The sequence below is a fragment of the Saccopteryx bilineata genome, chromosome 4 (assembly GCF_036850765.1).
Source record: "Saccopteryx bilineata isolate mSacBil1 chromosome 4, mSacBil1_pri_phased_curated, whole genome shotgun sequence".
Taxonomy (NCBI): domain Eukaryota; kingdom Metazoa; phylum Chordata; class Mammalia; order Chiroptera; family Emballonuridae; genus Saccopteryx; species Saccopteryx bilineata.
In genome coordinates this window covers 206,700,076-206,724,433 of record NC_089493.1, presented here as the reverse complement: position 1 = coordinate 206,724,433, position 24,358 = coordinate 206,700,076, and the positions used below count along the sequence as shown (strand labels likewise).

General features: G+C 40.4%; 2 protein-coding genes across 4 annotated transcripts in view; one reads left to right on the top strand and one right to left on the bottom strand.

The window, feature by feature from the left end:
- Positions 1-9,796, top strand: part of ACOT12 (acyl-CoA thioesterase 12) — a 35,148-nt gene extending 25,352 nt beyond the window's left edge. Inside the window, 7 exon segments of the mRNA XM_066276805.1 lie at positions 1,925-2,056; positions 3,515-3,528; positions 4,062-4,178; positions 4,695-4,723; positions 4,726-4,799; positions 5,059-5,135; positions 5,137-9,796. Coding sequence (XP_066132902.1) covers positions 1,925-2,056; positions 3,515-3,528; positions 4,062-4,178; positions 4,695-4,723; positions 4,726-4,799; positions 5,059-5,135; positions 5,137-5,200 — 507 coding nt within the window. The 3' untranslated portion in view covers positions 5,201-9,796.
- Positions 9,797-10,737: 941 nt separating this feature from the next.
- ZCCHC9 (zinc finger CCHC-type containing 9) lies at positions 10,738-23,909 on the bottom strand. Of its 3 annotated transcripts, none has more exons than XM_066273694.1 (6): positions 23,732-23,909; positions 22,001-22,407; positions 17,520-17,670; positions 17,186-17,278; positions 14,705-14,773; positions 10,738-11,322 (listed from the first exon to the last, which is right to left on the bottom strand). In XM_066273694.1, exons 2-6 carry the CDS (start codon positions 22,379-22,381, stop codon positions 11,204-11,206), a joined length of 813 nt encoding a protein of 270 aa, XP_066129791.1. In that variant the 5' UTR covers positions 22,382-22,407; positions 23,732-23,909; the 3' UTR covers positions 10,738-11,203. The 3 variants fall into 3 exon arrangements, with proteins under 3 accessions (XP_066129791.1, XP_066129789.1, XP_066129790.1); XM_066273692.1 differs by lacking the exon at positions 23,732-23,909 and adding an exon at positions 23,443-23,662; XM_066273693.1 differs by lacking the exon at positions 23,732-23,909 and adding an exon at positions 23,324-23,448.
- Between the last annotated feature and the right edge of the window lie 449 nt (positions 23,910-24,358).

Here is a 24,358-nt window from a genome sequence, read left to right as displayed (position 1 = left end):
AATATCGTGCATTCATGCAGCCCTGTACTCAGCACTGGGTAAGTCTAGAGAGATCTCTAAGGGCAGGATTTTTTTTTTTTTTTTTTTGTATTTTTCTGAAGTTGGAAATGGGGAGGCAGTCAGACAGACTCCCACATGTGCCCTACCGGGATCCACCCAGCATGCCCACCAGGGGGCGATGCTCTGCCCATCTGGGGCATTGCTCTATTGCAACCAGAGCGATTCTAGTGCCTTAGGCAGAGGCCATGGAGCCATCCTCAGTGCCCAGGCCAGCTTTGTTCCAATGGAGCCTTGGCTGTGGGAGGGGAAGAGAGAGACAGAGAGGAAGGAGGGGGGGAGGGGGGGAGAAGCAGAAGGGCGCTTCTCCTGTGTGCCCTGGCCAGGAATCGAACCCGAGACTCCTGCACGCCAGGCCGACGCTCTACCACTGAGCCAACCAACCGGCCAGGACCTGTAAGGGCAGGATTTAATGGTGGCTACTTTGCATGACGTTTATTCTGGCTCTAGGGTAGGAAGCAGCAGCATGTGTCTGCGACCTGATTGGGTAGCTTCCTGGGAAAGTGCTGTTATGGTTTCCTAGAACTGCCATAATAGTACCACAAATTTGGTGACTTAACCAGCAGAAATGTATTGTCTCGCAGTTATGGAAGCTAGAAGTCTAAGTTCAAGGCAGAGCCCCAGCAGCCTGTCTTAGAGCCACATGGCCACCAACCTTTGATAAGGTGACTTCCCTCTGGATTTACACTAATGAACTTCCTTCCACTCCTGCTGGGCAAGGGGCAAGTTAAGCATGCCCATGCTGGGTGAGTCTCAGCCACCAACTGGAGCCCTACCCATGTTTTCCTTCCTGTTCTGTCTGGTAAGTGCTCAGAGCAGGTCTTCCTTTGCAGGCTCTGTTGAAAGACAGGTTTGGCACAAAGGTCAGCCAGAGAAGTAAAATGGCATAAGCGAATAGTCAATTTTTTCTTTTCTAAGTCACTTTCAGTCAGTTTCTCATTTTTTCTTTTTCTTCTTGAAGATAGTTATGTTTCACTAAAGGATTTCTCCCTCCCAGCCTGACTTTTCCATCTGCTTGATTCCTACAGTGAAGTCTTAACGCTATGTTTGTCTCCTCACAGGTTGTTGCCATGGGAATTATTATAAGATGGTAAATTTCAACATTAACTTCAAAACAACTTAGAAGAGATGGAGATTTGAAATGGGCAGGATAGAAACGTGCTCTTAGCAAAACACACATCTCTAATTAGTGACGAAAGCACAGTAGGTGGAAAGTTCAGATTAACAAGGGAACATTAATGTTTCAGTCTATGTCACATGGCTCCGCAAGACAGGGCTCCCCTTATCTAAGGAATAATGAACATCAGAAAGACACCCAGGAGTTGGCCTGCCTGTAGGATGAGCCCTGTGATTCACAAATGAAAGAATGCTTTGTGCTAAAGAAACATGGCACTTCAGTGGCCCCACCGAGAAGCTGCGTTGGTTCTAGAGGTGGTCAGCGTGCTCCTCGGGTCACCTCAGCCTACCTGAAGGTGTAGCAAGTGGCCTTGGCTCCCAGGCTTTAGCGGGGAGACAAAGCCCAGCAGTCTGATGCTATTTCCTGTTGTTCCTCAGAAGCAGAAAAACATCAGAAGGGGACAACAGAGAAAGGGTATTTTTTGTTTTTTATGAGAAAAACTGTTGCACATATAGTCTTCCCTCAAGTCACATACTGTTTGGAAGCCACGGGAGGAAAGTATCCTGATCAGAGCTCTGGACTTGCAAGTGTTTGAAAAGAAATTGCCATCATTGGCTTCATTGTCATCCGGGGGCAAAGCTGCCTTAGCTAGTGCCATCAGCCTATGACTACATATATGTCTGTGGTGTTTTAAGTAAAAACATCCATTTTTCTCCTTTGTAATTTATTTTTCTTGTTATTATCTTTTAGATAAAAATAAATACTCTGGAAGAACATGATATTTTATTGGTTTGGGTTGAAAAGCATGTGGAAAAACCAGCACACTTGGTTTACCATCTCTTGTCCAACTTTACCAAGCGACCTTTGTGGGACCCTCACTATGTGTAAGAATAAATTTAAAATAGTTTCTTAACCAATCTTGACACCATGGAAACGATGGTGTCAGTACAGCTTCGTATTTCAGTACAGCTTCATTGCCCAGCATGTGACCTCTTGTTTTACAATTAAAGTGTTTTTAAAAAATTTGTTCTGCACAGAGAACTGTATCAAGTGCTATTAAGAAACATAAAACCAGCCCTGGCCAAGTAGCTCAGTTGGTTAGAACACTGACCAGATATGCCAAGGTTGTGGGTTCAATTCCCCGTCAGGGCACATACAAGAATCAACCAAAGAATGCATAAACAAGTGGAACAACAAATCAATGTTTCTCTCTTAACCTTCCTCTCTCTCTGCCTCCTGTCTCTCTCAAATTCTATAAGTAAATTTAGAAATTTAAAAAAAAGACACAAAACCAAAATTATTATAATCACTTATTTATCATCTCTGTCGAGTTGACATGCTTTACCCACATATATTGTAATCCCACCAGTAACTCTCCTAGTTTGATAGTACTTTCACTTAAGGACAGAGGTTGCCAAGATTGCACAGCAATAAAGTGATAGAACCCAAACTGGAGCCCAGGCCGTCAGGCTTAGACTCCAAGCTCTTGTACTTGAATTTACAGAATCATTACTCTTGAGGAAATAATTATTGAATTGTTCTTCTCACTTCCCACTCTTGATATTTAATTGGCAGTTCCCTTTTTTCCTTGTAAAGTCTCACTCCCTGCTGAGAAGCTGGGAGGATGCTGTGTGAGCCAAGGTGAAAGGCACTCCTCCCTGCTCTCCCTGTGTGATCAGAGGCCACTCTGTCAGCCTGCATCTCTTACTTCTGTGACTTCCTGTCGCCAGCATCCCTAATTCAGTCTCCTCCACTCGCCTCCTTTCCTGGAATATGGAGTTGTGCACCTTGTCAAATGAACTAATAGGGACTGACCGCAGTCAGGCCACACGGCCTTCTCCAAGGAGTTCCAGTTCTGGGCGCACTCAGCTTCTGGAACACCTTGCTGAAAGGGGAGAATTGTCCTGTTATTTTAGGCTTTACTGTTTACTTCCCAATCTTGATGAGATAGAGGCTTATTTTTTAAAATGGCTAAACCTTATTATGATTAATACCATGTAATAGTCGTTTAATACCACGAACGTGAAACACTGCTGGGGTCGTGTGTTATATTTGCATGGATGCCAGAGTGATACAACATGGTTAACACTATCATAATAAAACACTCCAAGAGGAGACGCAACACCATGATTTTCTGAAATCAGTATTGTAGATACTCTGTAGCTACAAAGCTTTTAATAAGAACAAAGCCTAAACTTTGATGTTAATTCTTTTCAAATGTTCCCCTCACTATTTTCTATGCCACCAGACATTCTAGACAAATTGAACTGGAATGAATGAAATAATGAATGAATGAATTCTAATTCAACTTACTTTTCCTATGCACCTACTGAGATTCAGGTACTGTGTCAGGTGTTTTCATGTAATCACCACAGTAACCCCATAGGTATTATTATCTATATTTTACAGATAAAAAAAAATTAAGTGACTTGCCTAACATATCATAGCTACTAAATGGCAATTTGGGATTCAAAAGCAAGTTGTTTGATTCCAAACTTAGTGCTCTTTCTAATATACCATATTCCTTTACCTGAGTTCTTCCTGGACTGTCCATATAATTCACTAGTCTTCAAAATATCATTACTTGATCCTATAGAAAAATAATTTTGTTGAAAACAGCTCACTGCTCTCCTCTGCAGTGCTGAGGCTCCTGGCCTTTGCATCGGGTGGCCACCATTCTCACCGCCACATGCAGAATTACTTCTTCTGACCAAACACCTTTCTAAAGATAGGCTTTGAAAAATGACACTGGATTTGGAGGAATGGTTATGTGAGCAGAAGGATGAATATAGACGTCAATAATGAAGTTATGCAAGCAAACATAAGAAATGATTGCCTTATTCTTTCAAATAGGAAAGTACACTGTTTTATTTACACCGGTCCTGAGTGTCATATGAGTGAATGAAGATGATTGAATATACTATATCACTTGTCCTATAGCGAACGGTGCCAAACCCAAAGACTTGGTTGTACTTGTATCGTGAAGGAGGCCTCTTAAAGATAGGTGAGTAAATGAAATTCAAGTGTTATAGCAATGTTTTATAGTATTGAGTAGAAAGAAAAATTTGATAAAAATAAGAAAGTGTGCATTTGCTTACATAATGCCATGTAAAGAGGTCTGGAGGGTACACGTCAGAATGCTGAGATCATCTCTCGGGTGGGAGTGCATGGTGACTAGGGTTGAACGGAAGTAAAACTTTGATGTTCTAGTCTGCAGGGTTCCCTATTGTTTGAGTTCTTTAAAACAATAGGGTTTATTTTATCTCCATTAAAAAAGGAGTCTGAAATTACAACCCATTAGGGCACAATAAAACCAGTTTGGACATAGATTCCAACTTTGTGGAATTCTGCAAAGTATATATAATTTTTAGGCAGAAAACTCTTGTGGCCTTTATTACTTATTACTGTGGTTTGAATGTAACCATAGAGAATATCTTCTAATTCATAACTAGGAATTTATTTTTTAACAACTATTCTTCATTTCTCACAGGAACTTAGAAAATGTCCTTTTTCCTTTCAGTAACACGTCCATCGTGGCAGCGACATCGGTGGTCCACAGTTCATCAGAAGCGGAATCACATGTGCCGGCTTTCTCGTCCATCCTATTGACAGCAGGTCATATACTGTAAGTCTGATGAGACATCTGCAGGTTAATTTGCTCCTACAATTTTGAGAAATCTTTCATTCATATTTTTCCTAATTAATTGTAATTCTGCAATGTGTGTCCATACCAGGGGATCTCAAGGTCATCCTTCCAGATCCATTCCAGCAGGGCCCCAGAAGAGTAGGGTTACCGCCTCCTCTATACCATCGAGATTCAGTTCTCTGATTGGAAAAGCTCCGTGTCAATGAGAAATTGAAATATTGCATTGTTTTGGAAACAGGTATCTTATTTTTGCCAGGTCTCTGATAGCCTCTTGCATTCCTTTGCTGGAAATCTTGGTGGCTGATCCAAACCCATCGGAGACAGCAGCTTCCTGTGCACAGTTCAGAGAATGCTGCTGCTGCTGCTTGAGAAGCATGTGAAGTGCTATGCTAACCTTTCAACTCCCCGTAATTGATCTCCCACTTTTAATTCCACGCACCCTTATCCTTGACATGGCAAGCTTTGGGGCCAATAAATAATTTTTATATTGGCCTAAGCAAAATGCAGTTAGGAAGAGGTTAAAAAAGAAAGTGTATCTCAGGTCAGATATCATTGAATTGTATTAGCATTTAAAGAGCTTTGGAACTACAGTGTGTCCATAGTCACGGTGCATTTTTGACGGGTCATAGGAAAGCAACAAAAGATGACAGAAATGTGAAATCTGCACCAAATAAAAGGAAAAACCTCCCAGTTTCTGTAGGATGATGTGGCAGCATGTGCGCATGCACAGATGACGACGAAACACTGTGTATACAGCAGAGCAGCCCACGGCCATGTCAGTCGAGATGTGGATGGTACAGAGGAAAGTTCAGTGTGTTCTGTGGCTCGCTAAATTCGAATCCATGACCAAAGTGCAACGTGAATATTGGTGTGTTTATATCAAAGCGCCACCACATAGGAATAACATTACTCGGTGGGATAAGCAGTTGAAGGAAACCGGCAGTTTGGTGGAGAAACCCCGTTCTGGTAGGCCATCAGTCAGTGACGAGTCTGTAGAGGCTATACAGGATAGCTACCTAAGGAGCCCTAAAAATCTGTGCGTGAGCCCACATCGAACTGCACTGAATAGGTATGAAACTGGGAGAGTTGTCCTTTTATTTGGTGCGGATTTCACATTTCTATCATCTTTTGTTGCTTTCCTATCATCGGTCAAAAGTGCACCATGACCTTATGGACACACTGTATTTTAGATTGTCCATGGCTCTGCCCCCTTCCAGGGATGCAGGCAATAGAAAACTGCCCCTATGCAATATTGTGTGTTCTGTTCAAATATGGTTAAGATGATCATAAACATGTTTAGCCTGCAGACCTGAAATGTGTTCTATTTGAAATTTTATAAAATTTTATAAAATCAAAAATGATAAGTTGGCTAGTTGATTAATAGTGTGGGATTGTTTCATGGACAGCAGGTATCTGTGTGTCAGGAGCATCTGACAAGATGTATTACATGTTTTAGAGCTTTAAATTAGGAAGACATTAAAACATAATGGGACCCAATCAATTTTAGTAATAGGAACTACTTTACTAGTGTCATTTAACATATATTCAAGGTGGCTGACCAGTTTAGTATCTATTGCTATATATACACTTGAAAAGGACCTGCAAAATGTGTTATTGCAGAGAAAGAGATTAGCCGAGCTCTTCTTTCATAACCATTATATTAGCACTTTATTCCCTAGACTTTGATATTCATTATTCCACTGTCTGTGATTTGTCTTAACTCATAAGATGAACCAGCATATGTCAAGTCAGTTTCCTTTACAGCATAACTTTTAGACACTGAAGGACTTCTCCATTAGAGTTTAGAGTACTTAAGAAGTTAGATACATCCTGCTGTTCATTTGTTAAATCTCTGTCTGCTCAGCAAATCTTATAGCTCTATGTTGAAAATATAATCAGACCTCGGCCCTTCTAATCAAATTCACCACTATAACCCTAATCCAAAACACTAGTTTATCTCACCTGGATTATAATTTTGTTTCTGTTCCTGCTTCTCCCTTCACTCTATGCTCAGTCTAGCAGTCAAATGATGTCATGTTTCTTCTCAAAACTCATAAACAATCGTGCATATCACACAGTAACAGTCCAAACCGTCTAATGGTAAAACTGTGTGGTATATTCTTCAGAAATATTCACTGCCTCAGCACCATCCCCACGTCCATGAATGGACGGTACTACTCTACTACTTGTCTTCTTGACCATGTAATTCGGAATGTTAGCAGACATGATGCAACCAAAGGCTTGCAAAGTGCTTTTACAAACACTTGCTCTTACATCTCTGCCACTGTTATGAGAACAACATGTCAGGGCTAGCCTTCTGGTCCCAGGAAAAGGAAGAGACATGTGGAACAGAATTGCTTCATCTGAGCCTAACTTAAGTCAGCTGACCCCTAACCAAACTTTATATAGATGTGAGCACGCCCAACTGAAATTGTAGCAGAGTGGTCCAAGTAAGCCCAGCCTAGATTTGACCCAGAACCATCAGCTAAGTAAAGGTTTATTATTGTATTCTTCTGAGATTCTGTGGTCATTCCACAGCAGAAACTAACTGGTAGAGCCTATAAACTATGACCCGTTAACTATCTGACTTTCTCTTACTAGTTTATGCCTCACTCTTTTCTAGTCATATTGGCCTCTTTGCTGTTTTCCAACTACCCAGGTATGCTCCTTCCTCAGTATTGCTTGCTTCATGCCAATATATCCAAGGCTTACCCCTATATACCTCCCTGTGTACCTACCTATACAATGGAATATTAGAGATGGACCTTGAAAACATTGTTACGTGAAGGAAGCCAGTAAAAGCCACACCTTTCTGCCCCTCAACTGTGACAAGTCCATTCCCTCTTTAGCTTTTGACTATTCCCTTTCTCTACATGCTGCTTCCTGTTATCTTCACAACTGGTTTCTGTCATTCAGATTCAGCAGAAAAATCTCCCACTCAGAGGCCTTCTTTTGTCTAAAGTAGATACATAGTCATTTGCAACATCTATTAATTCCCTTTATATCACTTATTTCTCTCAAGAAAAAAAGTGGATGTTACTATGTGCTAATAAGTACTTCTCAGAATATAGTAATGAGCAAGTAAAAATTCCCGCCTTTATATAACCTGTAAGTTGGTGGAGAGGGGACAAATAGTGTCAGGTCAGAATATAAATTATGGAGAAAATTAAGAGTAAGAGAATGAAAGTTACTGGGATGTGGAAGGAGCTATTTCCTGTAAGTCTGGCCATAGACTCCTAAGCTGACTACAGAGCAGAGGCCTGAAGCAGATAAAGGAGGGTTGACCATGGGGTGGGAACTGGGAACATCAAGAAATGAACAAGTTGAGATTCCAGCCTAGTGGCCTGGAATATAATTGTAGCCAAAAAAAAAGACAAGAAGGGAAATTATTTTGGGGGGTTGGGGTGGTTTCCAGGGAGAAGGATGAAGATTATTTAAAGCCACATCGAGTTTCAGGTGTAAGTGTAATGTCCAAGTGGAATGACCAGCAGGCAGGTGAGAATACAGGACTGAATCCAGGGTAGTAGGGCTCGATGTAGACTAAGGGGTCGAGCATAGAAAAGTGAAAGACAAGTGATGACATTTTCAAAGGACTGAAGGAAGAAGAGTGCTAACCACCAAGTCTTAGGGGATTCAACAAGGTATTTTTATTGATTTTTTTTAGAGAGAGGGGAGAGATAGAGAAGGGGGAGGAGCAGGAAGCATCAACTCCCATATGTGCCTTGACCAGGCAAGCCCAAGGTTTCGAACTGGCAACCTCAGTGTTCCAGGTCGACGGCTTTATCCCATTGCACCACCACAGGTCAGGCACAACAAGGTATTTTTAAAGTGTCCCTTTCTGATATTATTTTTCTGACATACTATATATTCTGATATTTCTGATAGGTATTTTTTCCTGAAGTCTCCTTTTCATTCTTCAGCCCTGTTGGGCAAATAAGTTTGTAACATGTGATTTTTGCATTTGCTCACTTTTATTGTTAAAAATGGCCGCTGCCCAGGTATGTGATCTGTAAAACTGTTAATTACCTTCCTGTTTGGGAAGGGCCATTGTTGTGCTAATGTTGTTGGAGGAGGTGTTTTCCCACCAAAATGTTTTCATTGTGACACCTTAGTTGTTCATTGATTGCTTTCTCATATGTGCCTTGACCGCAGGCCTTCAGCAGACTGAGTGACCCCTTGCTCGAGCCAGCGACCTTGGGTCCAAGCTGGTGAGCTTTTGCTCAAACCAGATGAGCCCGCGCTCAAGCTAGTGACCTTGGGGTCTCGAACCTGGGTCCTCCGCATCCCAGTCCGACGCTCTATCCACTGCGCCACCGCCTGGTCAGGCCCCACCAAAAAGTTTTAAGAAGAAAGAAGAGGAAGCAGTCAAAATGGCAGGATGCTGAAGGGGAAGCCAGTTTGTGCAGAGAGGAGAAGGGAGAAGGTGTGCAGATGGGAACAGAGGTGTGGGCTCTTGCGAGCTCTGCTGAGACTGGTGGGGCCTTTGATTCTAGGAAAATCCAGAGAAGGTTCTCCTGGTTGTGGAACCAAAGTGGGTTTTGGTGCCCTGTGTGTTTTTACTTGCCTGCTGGGAGCGAGACTAGAATAAAGGAACGGCCCACCAGTTTTTGGTTCCGCAGTTCCATTACTGTCTGACCGAATCTAATGTGAACCTGCACCTGCCTGGTGGCTGTGATGACAGCGGCTGCTGGCCTTACAAGCTCCACTAGAATGCACGTGGCCTTGTTTGTCCTATTCACTGGCACAATTCCATGTGTCTAAGAGAGTACCAGGAACACAGTAGTTTCTTAGGAAATAATAATGAATAAATTAAAACCTTTCCTTCTTTAATTATTTGTTAACAAAGAAAATAAATATCTACAATTCCTTTCAAGAAATACACAATATCTTAGGATGTCAGAATTTGTCTGGTAAATTTGACAAAGTGTCCATATACTTTTTTAATGTTACATTTGGTACCTGCAATTATTTTCTAATGGTTTCACTAATTTATAGATCATTAAAATGTAAACAAAGTAACCCAAGGAAAACAAAATGGACACTAACATGTCTGCATTCAAGACTATATGAAATACATTAGACTTAACTTGCAGCTGACAGGTTTTTGACTCTCCAGAACCTTTTGCTCCTAATAGGAGAAGTGAGTCAATTTGGGTGTGTTGGGACTAAATGACTAAGGCAGCAATGCTGTCCTTTCCAGCTGTATGACTTGTGCGTTTCCTGTTAAATGACACTCATTTCCTTAAGCCTGGGATGCTGAGCCACATCCTGCAATGTTTTCCTCTCACTGAAAAGAAAAGAACAGCTCCTATTAAGAGTAGAACTGTTGCGTTATGCAGATATTAAAACAGAGAAAAGTGTTTCTTATTTGGTAAATATTTTGCTTTTGAAGCATCAATAACTAATCACAGATGTTTTCTTTACTTACAAATGTATTCAATCAGGTAAAATTCCAAATTAGCTTCACGATCCATCAGTCATTCTGTTATACTGTAAAATGGGAGCCTAAGCCTTGTGAAATACATGTATTAAGTATGCATGTATTCATCAAATCAAACAAAAAAGCTAATGGTCTCTGATTAGTATTCTAACTCCATTATGGTAATACTTGCATCTCACCCTGACTCATCTAAAACATGAGAACAAAATGCTATTAAGTATGATATACAATCTGTTATATGCCATCATTCTGGTTAAATACTCCAAACTGAATTTTGGCTCAAATTTCTTTCTTGACAACCAAGGGCAAAGAAAGAGCTGCTAAGGTTAGGTACTTGTCAATTTTAACCTCAAAAATATGTTCTTCTTTATGTGAAAACTGAAACAAAAATTAACCTAAATTAATTTCATTTAGGATTCATAAAGGGTCATGATCCCAAGGAGACTATTAATGTACAATGGCTAGTTAAATCTTGAATTAGGTATTCAGAAAAATAGTAAGTTTTTATTAAGTAGTTTTAAAAATACAGATTTTGTGACAATTTATAATCTGATACTCTGAACCTAGAAAACTATAACCAAAAATTCATTTCCAAATGCAAAGCACTTACCCCTTAGTTTAGAGGTGGTTCAGATGAAGGCATAATTTTAACAAAAATGATTGTTACAATTAGATATATAACCATTTAGTTATATTTAGGTTCTATCTGTTAGAAAAGGTCTTTTAAAGAATCCAATTTAAACATCTTATACTTTTCTTCAGTGATTTCTCCAAGCAGAGTAGTACCCCTTGATCGACAGAACTCAGAAACTATTTGAGCACACAAAGATCACACCGGTTCTACAATGTAGGCCTCTCCAAGGGAGCCCAGCTCCGACTTGTGAAGAAGACCCTGTTCAGAATGCACCGATGACATGGTAACTTACAGTAGTTCTAATCATTATTAAAAATGAACAACTTTAGCTATCTTTGTTTTGGGTTTCTGTGGTTCAGGCACATCCAAACTTTCTTCATGGTCTGCACTCATTCCTTTTGCCCAGCGACCAACTGTAATCATTCGATCTGTAAAGGGACAGAAAAGTCAGAATGTACAAAAATCAGTAATCAAATACACCCACCTAGATTGGTTTTGGTTTTGCAAAGAATTAGTTTTAACATGAATAATTACAAGGAGGGAATAATCCATCAATAAAGGAAAGTGAGCGATTATAACCTTTGATTTCTGAGTACCTAAGGCAATTTCTCATCCCAATTAGGGAAATGCAGCAACTGCTTTGCAAGGCAAAAATTGATGAGACAGTGCTTTCATTCTTATCCAGAGTTCATCATTATAGAGTCAATGAATTCCAAGAGTCTGTAAACAGCAAGACTTACGAAAGGTCTCTTTTAATCTTTTTTTTTTTTTTATTCATTTTAGAGAGGAGAGGGAGAGAGAGAGAGAGAGAGAGAGAGAGAGAGGGAGAAGGGGGGGAGGAGCTGGAAGCATCAACTCCCATATGTGCCTTGACCAGGCAAGCCCAGGGTTTTGAACCGGCAACCTCAGCATTTCCAGGTCGACGCTTTATCCACTGCACCACCACAGGTCAGGCCCGAAAGGTCTCTTTTAAATGCTCAAGCTTCCACCTGTGAAATTCTACAACATCTGCTTGTTAGTCTTGTCATTTGTGAAGTGGCAGTCCTCCCAGGAAGGAGAATTCAAATTCTACTTCATCATTGCAATCTCACTGCCTACAGCAGTGGTTCTCAGAGTGTGCGCCAGGGAACACTGGTGCGCCCTAGAAGGGTTCCAGGTGCGCCCTATGGGATTCCAGAGAAATATGTGCCTGTTGGGGATCAAAATACCAACAGGGTTTTTGGAGTTGAGATTTTTGTGGGGGACAGAGGTGTGGGGAATTGGCTGTAAGCTGACAGTCTGCCCAACCCCCCACTCACTTGCCTGGTTAGGTTGCAAAAGGCTGTTAAGCTGTGGTGCTGGATTGTTTACACTACACCTCCCCCCCGCCCCCCATGTTCCCCGGAAAGACTGGAGGCAAGGTTCTTCTATCCTTTGTTTGGTGTAAAGTTAAGATGATATGTATGGTGGGGGTTTTGGATTGATGATTAAACATAAGGAATTGTCTCTTGAAGGCTTTTGATTTCTATAAAAGAATAATATGTGACAATATCTAAAAAAGCTTTGAACATTTTACTACAATTTTCAACATTCTATTTATGTGAATTAGGATTTTCTACCCTCAATACAATTAAGAGTAAAAAAGAGAGGAATTCTTCAATGTATTGACAAGGAAATGAGAGCTTGCCTTTCAAATATATGCCCAAACATTGAAGAAATCGTTAGGACACATCAGGCTCATGTTTCTCATAAACACAAAAATGAAAAAACACATTCGTGGCAGGACCTGCTAAATTTACTAAATCTTATTAAGAATGTATCTATATATATAAAAAGATAACTTTTTGTCATTTTTTTATTTTTTAACCCCTTTACAAATTCTAAAAAGTATAACAAAGAAATATAACATAAAAATATTTTTAATGTCAGAATAAATTTAATTTTGTCATTTATTTGTTTAATTAGCATAAAAGTACACTTGGACTTTATATTTTTTTCTTTAATATTTGACTTAATTATTATATTTCTCAGAAATTTGTATATAGTGCGCCTACAATTATTTGTAGGATTTTAAATGCGCCCCGACTTTAAAAAGTTTGAGAACCACTGGCCTAAAATGTAGTCAAGACTATCTTCTGGACAAGATTATAAACAAGAACTCTTGGTTTTCAAATGACAGGGAACAAGTAAAAATGGGCAGATTTGTGTACTACTATAACTATCTGAAATAAATATTTTTCCCCTGTGAAGCATTACTGAGCTATCTTATTGTCTTGTGTTCTTTCCCACAGGATTATCATCATTCTAGTCAAGGCAACCTAATAATGGTCTCCACTTCCTCCCAAATATGCCATGGGTATAGTAAAAATTTATGAAGTTTTTGATGTCCAAGGGTAGTACACTGCTCACAAAAATGAGGGGATCAGGGAACATGCAGATACTCCAGTACTTTCAGCTTTTTGTATAGTGAGTGCATTTTCACCAAAGAAAGAAAGTCGGTTTTGCATCTCATTTGCATAATCAAACAACTTTCTTTGACTTGTTGCTTGCTTTTCTGATATTTAATAAAAAAAAATCAAATGCTTCTCTTTTTTTAATCACTTCATATTCACTTTGAAAGATTCCCTAATTTTAGTGGGAAGTATATTTCATTAGAAGAAAATATAACTGGGCAGATACTAAGTGGATAATACAATTTTAATAGTTTTAGCATTTTTTGTGACCAATTCTGAATCCTTCAGGTACACACCAAGGAAAGCATATATAAGGATACTCAATTATAAGAATATTGAAAGTTTAAATATTTCTTATTTTCCTAGTGAATCCATACTTTTTCTAAAGTAACAGAATTGGCTCTATTATTAAATTAGGTAGCAAATACAAATGTTTATGAATAAGATACTTTATAAGATCAGGGTCCTCTAGGGCTTACTGGTCACTTTTTTGACCTACCTGGCAATAGCAGCTAATGCTTAATTAGTACTATGTCTACTGCTAACAAAGAAATGGTTAAGTCATCACTGCAGCAGAAAACCAGATTGCCTTAAAATCAGTAGTATCTCAGCCCTGGCCATTTGGCTTAGTGGTAGAGCATCGCCTGGCATGTGATTGTCCCAGGGCCAATCCCTGGCCAGGGCATACAGTAGAAGCAACCATCTGCTTCTCCACCCCCTCCTCCAGCCGTCTCTCTCTCCCCCATGCCCCCCCTCCCCATAGTCATGACTCAATTGAGATTGATACCAGCAAGTTGGCCCCTGGCCTGGGGGCTGAGGATGGCTCAGTGGCCTCTTGCCTCAGATGGGCAGAGCATCACCCCATAGGGCAGGGGTCCCCAAACTACGGCCCGCGGGCCACATGCGGCCCCTGAGGCCATTTATCCGGCCCCCACCGCACTTCTGGAAGGGGCACCTCTTTCATTGGTGGTCAGTGAGAGGAGCATAGTTCCCATTGAAATACTGGTCAGTTTGTTGATTTAAATTTACTTGTTCTTTATTTTAAATGTTATATTTGTTCCAGTTTTTTTTTTTACTTTAAAATAAGATATGTGCAGTGTGCATAGGGATTTATTCATAGTTTTTTTTTATAGTCTGGCCCTCCAATGGTCTGAAGGACAGTGAACTGGTCCCCTGTGTAAAAAGTTTGAGGACCCCTGCCATAGGGAGATTGCTGGGTAGATCCCGGTTGGGCACATGTGGGAGTCTCTTCGCCTCCCCACTTCTCACTCAATTAAAAAAATCAGTAGTACCTCAATGAATATTAGTAACAAAATGCAACAAAAACATAGAGGATTTCTCATCTTACCCCTTCTAAATAGAAGCCCTGAGATCTTACCTGAATTCTGACTTTGAGGGCAATCTTTCTTAAAATGTTCTGCAGAGCCACAAAGTCTACAACCACCACCTAGTAAAAGAAAAAAAGTCATTAAAAACCTCTCACACTTACATGTCTAAAAGCGCTTTCATATCTTATTTGGTGCTCACAACCTCGCAGCCAGGAACATAAGTGGGCGCCACCATTCCTATTAATAAGTTCATTCTTCATTCTTGACCTTACAGAGCACTGAACTGCACTTTTCTATTTGTTGCACCTGGCCTTCAGGGGAGAAGTGAGGAGAAGGGAGATAAAATGCGAGGCACTTGTCCTCTGGAGTGTCCCAAGAGCCACTGCACAGAAGCCTGGACTGTGGTTAATAGGCGAGGGTTCATGAACTCTTAAGCCTGTGAGCAATATTTGTGTGCTGATGCACTCATTGAGGATGTTCACAGTTTTTATTCTAATGATCAATGACACCACCCCTCGCCTAAAGTAGATACTATAAGGTTAGAACCCACTGCTCCGCTGCACAGGTCAGATGGGGATGAGCAGTTACAAAAAGAATGAAAATCAACTTGTTTCTCGGGCCTTCTATTTGCCAGGTACCCCAGCCCTAATTAAAATACCCATTCTGACTACTTTCGGCAACATTACAGGACTGTGAATTACAACACACGTGGTTTCTAAAATGAGTCTTTTGCATAATCATCAAGTATTATCATGATCATGCTCATAATGTTAAGTGACCGACTCAGAAAAATTTCCTACAAAAAAAAAACCTAGCTGAACTCTCACTTCTATTTGATCTACTCTTCTTTTTTTTTTTTTTTTTACAGAGACAGAGAGAGAGTCAGAGAAAGGGATAGACAGGGACAGAGGGACAGACAGAAACGGAGAGATGAGAAGCATCAATCATTAGTTTTTCATTGCGCGTTGTAACACCTTAGTTGTTCATTGATTGCTTTCTCATATGTGCCTTGACCGCGGGCCTTCAGCAGACCGAGTAACCCCTTGCTCGAGTCAGCGACCTTGGGCTCAAGCTGGTGAGCTTTTGCTCAAACCAGATGAGTCCGCGCTCAAGCTGGCGACCTCGGGGTCTCAAACCTGGGTCCTCTGCATCCCAGTCTGATGCTCTATCCCCTGCGCCACCGCCCGGTCAAGCATGATCTACTCTTCTTGCTATACTTTTTCTTATATCTAGTCATTCTGGTTGACCATCCAAAACTATCTTTGTTTATTACTCATGATATAGTATCAGTTTCATAAATTCAAAACTGAAAGACATTTTTGAGCATTTTTCTAGGCTTGGGTCTCTATGCTCTTTGTAGAGCCACAGTGAAATAATATATTTTAATCCTCACAACTCTTCAAAGTAGATACTATAATTCATTAAATCTAAGATACTATTAATTTTAAGATGTATCTTTTTTTACATACTTCTCAAAAAAAAGACAACATGCCAATTATGTGGGACCTACTAATGGTAAGGTAAATCAAATAAATAAAATTTTTAAAAATTGGAACTCTTTACACTGTTGATGAGAAGATAAATTTGTACAGTTGCTACGGAAAAAGATATGACACATATTCAAATATTAAAAACAAAATTGCCATTTAAAAAAAAGTAAGTTAGGCCTTGGCCGGTTGGCTCAGCAGTAGAGCGCCGGCCTAACGTGTAGGAGTCCCGGGTTCAATTCCTGGCCAGGGCACACAGGAGAAGCGCCCAGCTGCTTCTCCACCCCTCCCCCTCTCCTTCCTCTCTGTCTCTTTCTTCCCCTCCCGCAGCCAAGGCTCCATTGGAGCAAAGTTGGCCCGGGTGCTGAGGATGGCTCCATGGCCTCTGCCTCAGGCACTAGAATGGCTCTGGATGCAACAGAGTGACGCCCCAGATGGGCAGAGCATCGCCCCCTGGTGGGCGTGCTGGGTGGATCCCGGTCGGACGCATGTGGGAGTCTGTCTGACTGCCTCCCGTTTCCAACTTCAGAAAAATACAAAAAATAAAAATAAAAAATAAAAATAAATAAAAAATGAAAATAAAAAAAGAAAGTTACATGACCCCATTCTAGACAATTAACTAAGGAAAACATTCAGAAACAAAAATTACTACAAATATGAAGTGTATATAGCACCCTTCTACACAAAATGATATGCTAGGCTGAGATTAATTCACAACACTATGTTATAAATCTTATTAAAATCTTATATTAGTTTGAGATATAATCCCTTTGCTTGTGTTTAAAAATATAAATTTAAAATATATTCTCATAACGATGCTAAAGCAAGCAGGGTTTGAAAGTCACCTGAGTTTTTTCTGATTTATTAATTTATCAAGTTATATTTCCCAACAAGTCCACTACATAGAATAGCACTTGATAAAAATGACATTCTCAAGGTTTTGCTACTTATTCAAAAATTTATTCAAGAACTGATTAACAGTATAAATTAAATATAATTCTCTATGACTCGCCATTTTTGACATACAAGGGTAACAGTACTCACCATCAGCATACACTCCTTTGGGATTATCAGGACAAGATCTGGACAGGTGTCCCATTTCCCCACAAACAAAACATTTTGCAAAAGGAAATTCACCTGTAAGGATCAAACCGTTCCTGTTAAGTTGGTTATATACATTACAAGTAATATAATTATTTTTTAAAATACTCTGAGAAGAAAACATGTCTTTACAGAATTTGAAATTTAATCTCATGATTTCAAAAGAGTGGCACACTCATAACTCTGTCAACAGAAAAAAACACAGTTGGCTACTTATTGGCCACCTTCCCATTTCTGATTAAGTAAATCAAAAACTGAAGAGGAAAAAAAAACATACCAAGAGCTGGGTCTACTTTGGCCTTGCACTTGGTTATTTCGTGCTCTGTAGATCCACACCGGTAACATATTCCAGTGCACATATCTTGATTCTCAAGGGCAGCGGGGCAATCTGCAATCCCATGACCAGGTTTTCTACAGTGAAAACATACCTGGGAAAACACAACGTGAGTTTCAACACTGCAAAATTGCATTGTCTTTTATCAATTCTTATTATCAAAAACATCTTTAGAACATTTCCCACTTTAAGGTTATCTAGCACTTTGTCTCAAATCTCAAATTTTATCTGTAGAAAAGTGTTTCACACAATCCTAAAGAATAAGAAATGTCATTTCCATGGAGATTTTTTTTTTTTGTATTTTTCCAAAGTTAGAAGTGGGGAGGCAGTCAGATTCCCGCATGCACCCAACCGGGATCCACCCGGCATGCCCACCAGGGGGCGATGCTCTGCCCATCTGGGGCGTTGCTCTGTTGCAACCAAAGTTATTCTAGTGCCTGAGGCAGAGGCCACAGAGCCATCCTCAGTGCCTGGGCCAACTTTGCTCCAATGGAGCCTTGGCTGCGGGAGGGGAAGAGAGAGACAGAGAGGAAGGAGAGGGGGAGGGGTGGAGAAGTAGATGGGCGCTTCTCCTGTGTGCCCTGACCGAGAAGCGAACCCAGGACTTCCACATGCCAGGCTAATACTCTACCACTGAGCCAACTGGCCAGGGCCAAGAAATGTCATTTCCATCAGGGTCTCAGTGTTTTTGAAATCCCTCAGTCCATCAATCTCAGACACAAAATTATAAGTGGTTTTGTAGGAGATAATCACTTAAATGAACTAAGCAACTATGGACTATATATTTCATTAATGAGGATGTCTGAATAGAATATCTAAGTTTTCTGGAGTAGACAATTACCATAAAAATTATCAATCAAAAATACTTGAACTTTTAAAATTTATATAACTGAACGAATATGAGTTAAATGATTCTACAAATATTGATCAACTTACGACCTATGCAACTTACGACCATTCGCCCTTACGACCACAATCCCTAGCCATGACTGCTCCGCATCTGGCAGTGCAAGCGTTGCCCAGCTGGGCGTAGGACAGTGCGGACCAGCTTCCGACAGTGTGGACCAGCTTCCGGCAGCACTACTATCTCTGCGTGCACCATTTCAACTGTTATCCCAGACTTGGTACAGCAATTTGTGTTTTGTGTCTTGGATATTTTTCATCAAACCCCTCCCAAGATATCTACCAAGAGGAAATTGTCTTTGCAAATATTAAACCAGTTGTACTGGCAATGCAGTGTTTTACTTAAACCTGACGAATGTAAAAATAAGAAACAAAATGGTGTAGAGATGATACAAATGGCATAAAATGAACAAAGAAAATTATGATAAAATATGACTTAAAGATTTTTATAACATATTTCACAGTACTGTACATATAGTCTACTCAACTTATGACCACATCGTGTTATGACCGGTCTGTCGGAACCAATCTAGGTCGTAAGTCAAGCACTAGCTGTACTTAAATTATGATTCAAATAATAAAATATCATTTCCTACCAAAAAGTATACCTTTACAGTTTTTATATCTTTATAATATATGTTCTTTATATTAAAAAATAGATGTTTCATTTTTAGAATGCATACACAATTCATTTTAAAGGAATAATTGTAAGATGAATTATGTGGCTCCAGCATAACACTGAACAATGGTTTGCTTGTTTTACACACTATCTAGCAATTTGGAGGATATTTTTTGTTGCAATAAATGAGAACAGTCATAATCAAAGATGGTAGATATACAAACTATTTCATTTAAACAACAAAAAAAGAAAGATATATACAGTTCTTGGATAACAAATAGTTCATCTATGAATTGTTTTTTTCCTTCCAAAATAAGCATGGGTTTTAAAACAAATTCAACAGGCAAAATAAAACATAGCATTTTACCCTATGTCCTTACTTTCTTTTTCTCCTGTTTAATAACAATGGAAAAAGAATGAATCCCTTTGTTCTTCAGTACCTTCTACCTTTAAATGAGCTGGTACAAACAAAAAAAATGCTTTTATTCTACAATTGCAGGAAAAGCTAATGCTGAATTTTGGATCACCAACATAAGTCTTAGATTTTTGGTGAAGTTAAGGTGGTCTCTAATAACCTGACAACTCATTGATTATTTTTTATGTAAACTTCAAATACAAGTGTCTTTAATAATCCTTAAATTTAATGTAGATGGGATTGTGGAGAGTAGACTTGTAAATTCCTATCTTAATTTATTAGCAATTACAGTCGTCCCTTGCCATATCACATGTAACTTTTTGTGGTCTCACTGTGTTGCAGATTTTTAAATTGTGTATATCTAATTCTGTATTGCGGATTTTTTGCTATACCACAGGATTTTGTGATGTATAGGTATTTTTATATATTTATTATTGTAATTATTTTTGTGGTAAAATCATTTTCTAGTCTAAAAAACTGAAAATATAAAATATTAATTAAAACATTAAAAGAATATTAAATGGAAATAAAGCCTTAAAATATATATAAATAATAAAATAAATATATGGTCGCTAAGTTGCAGATTTTCGCCTATTGTGGGGGGTTCTGGAACCCAACCCACCGCGATAGATGAGGGACCACTGCATACTATTTAAAATATATGCTTTGCCCTGGCCAGGTAGTTCAATTGGTTGAAGTATCATCCCCATGTACTAAGGTTGTGGATTCAATCCCTGATCAGGGCACATACAAGAATAAACCAATAAACTCATAAATAAGTTTAACAACAAAATCGATGCTTCTCTTTCTCTAAAAAAGCAATAAAAATAAAGTATATGCTTTAATATAAAGCTTTCCTTTTAAATAAGTCTTTCCCCTTTAATTATAAACATAAAACTTTTCTTAAAAAATCACAATAGTAAACATTTTTAAACAGTATGCAATTCACCATACTGTTTATGTCAATGAAATTATCTTTCAGTTAAATTATCTTCAAGTTAACTTGACTTTAAAATATTTAAAAATAATTGTACAATCTAAACAAAACTATCCTAATCCAAATACAAATGATTATCTTTTCTATCCCAATTTATCCATAGGAATGTCTCATCAGTATTATCTTTAAATATGACATTGTACAGAACTCATCCTGCAAATGTCAGAAGCTACATTAATGGTGGCTATAACATTTCAAACCTGCACTGGTATAAACTGTGCTCTTACATTTAGTAATTCTAGCAAAAAAAATGAAAACATAAAATGATAACAAATCCTGATTCTACTTTTTATCCTGCTAGAAGAAGTAGGTAAATTCATTTACAGAAGGTAAGATTTATACTATTATTTCATCTCCTGTGGCTGACAAAATTTAAAATCTAGGGCTGGACACCACAGAAATAATCCTGCAGCCCCCAGCATTCTGAATGTAAAATGGGGAGAGGAAGCAATGACTAGGAAGTCATATGGAGTTTTAATTCTGCTGCTCTATTACTTACTACTGTGATTCTTATTAGATCTTTATCTTGTGTCTGTTTCTCATGGATAAAGAAAGACAAAAATACATCCTTTCGCCCTGGCTGGTTGGCTCAGTGGTAGAGCATCAGCTGGCGCATGGAAGTCCCAGGTTCAATTCCTTGTCAGGAAACTCAGGAGAAGCACCCATCTGCTTCTCCACCCCTCGCCCTCTCACTTCTGTCTCTCTCTTCGCCGCCTGCAGCCATGGCTCAATTGGAGCGAGTTGGCCCCAGGTGCTGAGGATGGCTCCGTGGCCTCTACCTCAGTCACTAAGAAGAGTTCCGTTGCTGAGCAACAGAGCAACACTCAGATGGGCAGAGCATTGTCCCTTAGTTGGCTTGCCAGGTGGAACCTGGTCAGGGCGCATGTCTGTCTCTGCCTCCCCTCCTCACACTGAATTAAAAAAAAAAAGTACATCCTTTCCATGTAACAGGAACTACACATTAACCTGTTTTACTTAATCCTCCTACTTATTTTTGTCTTTTTAAAAAATGGCTGTTTGCAAAAAGGCTATTTGAAGGCAGCTGTGAGAGCATAGGTTTTGAAGTCAGACTCTGGGTTTGAAAAAAATTATTTTGACTGGATTGCATAGTTAGCAACCCATTTAGGTTGATATATTTATTAACAACACATATTCTTATATAGTGCCAGCCAGTATTCTTAAGTAATCACATATTAACACTGGGTTTGAATTTCACATGCACTACTACTAGCTAAATGGCTTTCAGCAAGATATTTAACCTGTCTACATGTTAGTGTTTTCTACCCATAATATGGGAATGTGACCATGTTTGTTTGTAAGTGTTGGTGTGATCAGTATATTAAGTCCCTAGCATATAGTTATTACTAGCCCTCAAAAAGATGCTTTATAAATTTAGTACATAATAGTAATCAGACTACTAAAATGAGTATATGATTACTAGCTTCTAGCTATACAAAGTTAATATTTTCGTAGATTAATGATAATCTTACCATTGCATTTTTCTTTGCTGCTTGTCTTTTTACTCGTCTTCCTTCCCTGCGACTATCTTTCTTTAAAGCAACTGCAATTTCTTCCCTTATTTTCTGATTGTCTGCTGCTATTATCTCCCCATTGTGAACCATCTGTGAGTTCTGTCTTAGGTATTCCATGAATCCATTCACATCTTCATTTAAGTACTCCTTTTTCTTTTTGTTTTTTTTGTGTTTTGCTTTGGGTGCATTTTTAAAGGACAGCCTAGTGGCTTCAAGTTGTTTAGTCTTTGATCGGTTTTGGCTTTTTTCTTCAAAGGACCCCTTCTTCATATCCTCCCATGATGTTGCAGGCAAGGGTCTTTTGTTAGATGTGGTGGTAACTCGTGCCCACCTGGTCATGGTTTCACCAGAGGTATCGTATCAATCTTTAACACAAGCATGGCAGTTAGTCATCATTTATAAGAAAAATACTAAACTAAAGATACATGCTATATAACAATATCACACATACTCGTATGTTCAAGTTTTAATTATTAAGATTTTTTAATTTATATATAATTCTATAATGTACTACATAGATATGCCTGTAATGTAAATCCAGCCCTTACCAGAGAAGCTACCACGACAGTAAAAAAACAAAAACAAAAACATGCCTAATATAAATATTTGCTTAAAATTGGAAAATATTAAGAAACCAAATGATTTCGCAAAATTGAATGACAAAGTAATACAGTGAATGAAATGACTCTTCCCAAACTTTGCAGTTTTCCTACGTTTAATTTCCTGTCTCTAAGTCCCAGGGCTACTTCTTCCAATCTTCTCAACATGCCACTTCATCGCCAACACTGTGCGTTGGCACACTGTACACAGAAATCCTGTTTTGCTGTGGTTTGTCATTACAACTCTTTCCAGCAGACTGACAAATAAATACAAGTTCAGTCACGTGATGACATCGGGTCTACCAAATCATTCTGTTATTACGCTGCACCAGTCTAAAGGCAACGTCACGTGCAACAACTACTGTTAAAACCCTCTGCTACTGTGGTCGAGAACACACATTCCTTCAACACAACTTGAGCGGAACCAGTAAACGGCTATGACACGACCTGCGCCCCTTCAGCGCGCGCACTCGTCCCTGAGACCCTGCGACCGGCCAGGAAGGCGGACGGCCCTGCCCTCAGCCCGTCGGAAGGGAAAGCTCTGACGTCAGGCCCGGAGACCCGCTCCACTCGCACCGCCGGCCGAGCAGCCAGCGCGCAGCCTCCGGCTCGCCCGCGCCGGCGTCCTGGGCAGGCCGCGCGGGCCCGCTCCCAGCCGCTCCTGGCCGGGGCCCCTGGGTACCTAGTGGTCAGTCCCTCCGTTCTCCCGCCAGGTCCCAGGGAATCTCGGAGCGCACTCTACCACCCTCGGGAGGAGGGGGCGTCCCTGGGGCCCCTCCAGTCCGCCCGCGCGCATCTCACCGTGCGTGAGTCCTCCAGAGCAGCGGAGTTAGCATGCCAGAGAAGCCCACCCCCTCGCGGCGGCGGCAGCTCCCGAAACCGGAAGCAGTTCCTCTCGGAGAGCAGGTCACTTCCTGGGAGGCTACACTAGGACTAGTTCGCTGTGCCCCGACTGGCTCGAGGGGCTCTTCCTGGGCGGGTGAATGTGGCTAAGTGAAAGTGTGCGGAGCGCTCGGATTGGAAGGGCCCTCGGCTGGACGCCTGGGACACAAAGCTGAAGGGTGCTCCCTCCGTGCTGTCTAGAACTCACCGTGTAGTGGTGCAGGGATGGGAGGGTCGTGGGGGTGGGACGTGGGGGAAGGCTTCCTTGTGAAGGTGACTTTGAACTTCGAGAAGCAGAAACCTGGGGGAGCCAGCCGCGGCAGGGAATGAAGGGCTCTCCAATCAGAGGTAGCAGTGTTAGCGCAGTGCGTGGATAGCAGCAACGGCACGCTGCAGAGGAGTTTCCGGGCCCTGAGGGTAGGGGGCGGAGCTCCACGGCCCTGCCCAATCCTAGGCAAGCATTCCCTGAAATTCTACGCTGTAGCCCGAGTTGTTTTTAAAAGGAAAGCCCTGGCTTTCCAAACACCTCAGCAACCCTTCCCAAACGGCTGCCGTCTCCACCTGTACCTCGTGAGAAACAGGGCATTGGGGCCGCTGCTCCCATCCCCGTTATGCTCGATCCATTTTATCACTTCAGTATCTGTCCACTTTGTCTCTACTGCTACTTCTCTCGTCACAGGTGTCAACATGTCTCACTTGCTTTCTTGACAGCTGGTCTAGGCATTCATACTTGCACTCCCTCAAGTCTGTTTTCCATGCCAGGCAAACATGTGAAAATGTGACTCAGCTGTTGCTCTGCAGCTTTAATCCCTTCTAGAGTTTCCCATTTTTCTTA

Excerpts from the sequence above, each read along its gene's own strand:
- ZCCHC9 (XM_066273694.1), bottom strand. The coding sequence starts at position 22,381 with ATGACCAGGTGGGCACGAGTTACCACCACATCTAACAAAAGACCCTTG. Across the intron at positions 17,671-22,000 it reads CAGCAAAGAAAAATGCAATG|GTATGTTTTCACTGTAGAAA; the intron begins GTAAGATTATCA and ends GTGTTTTCCCAG. Across the intron at positions 11,323-14,704 it reads CCCTCAAAGTCAGAATTCAG|ATCGAATGATTACAGTTGGT; the intron begins GTAAGATCTCAG and ends GTCCCTTTACAG.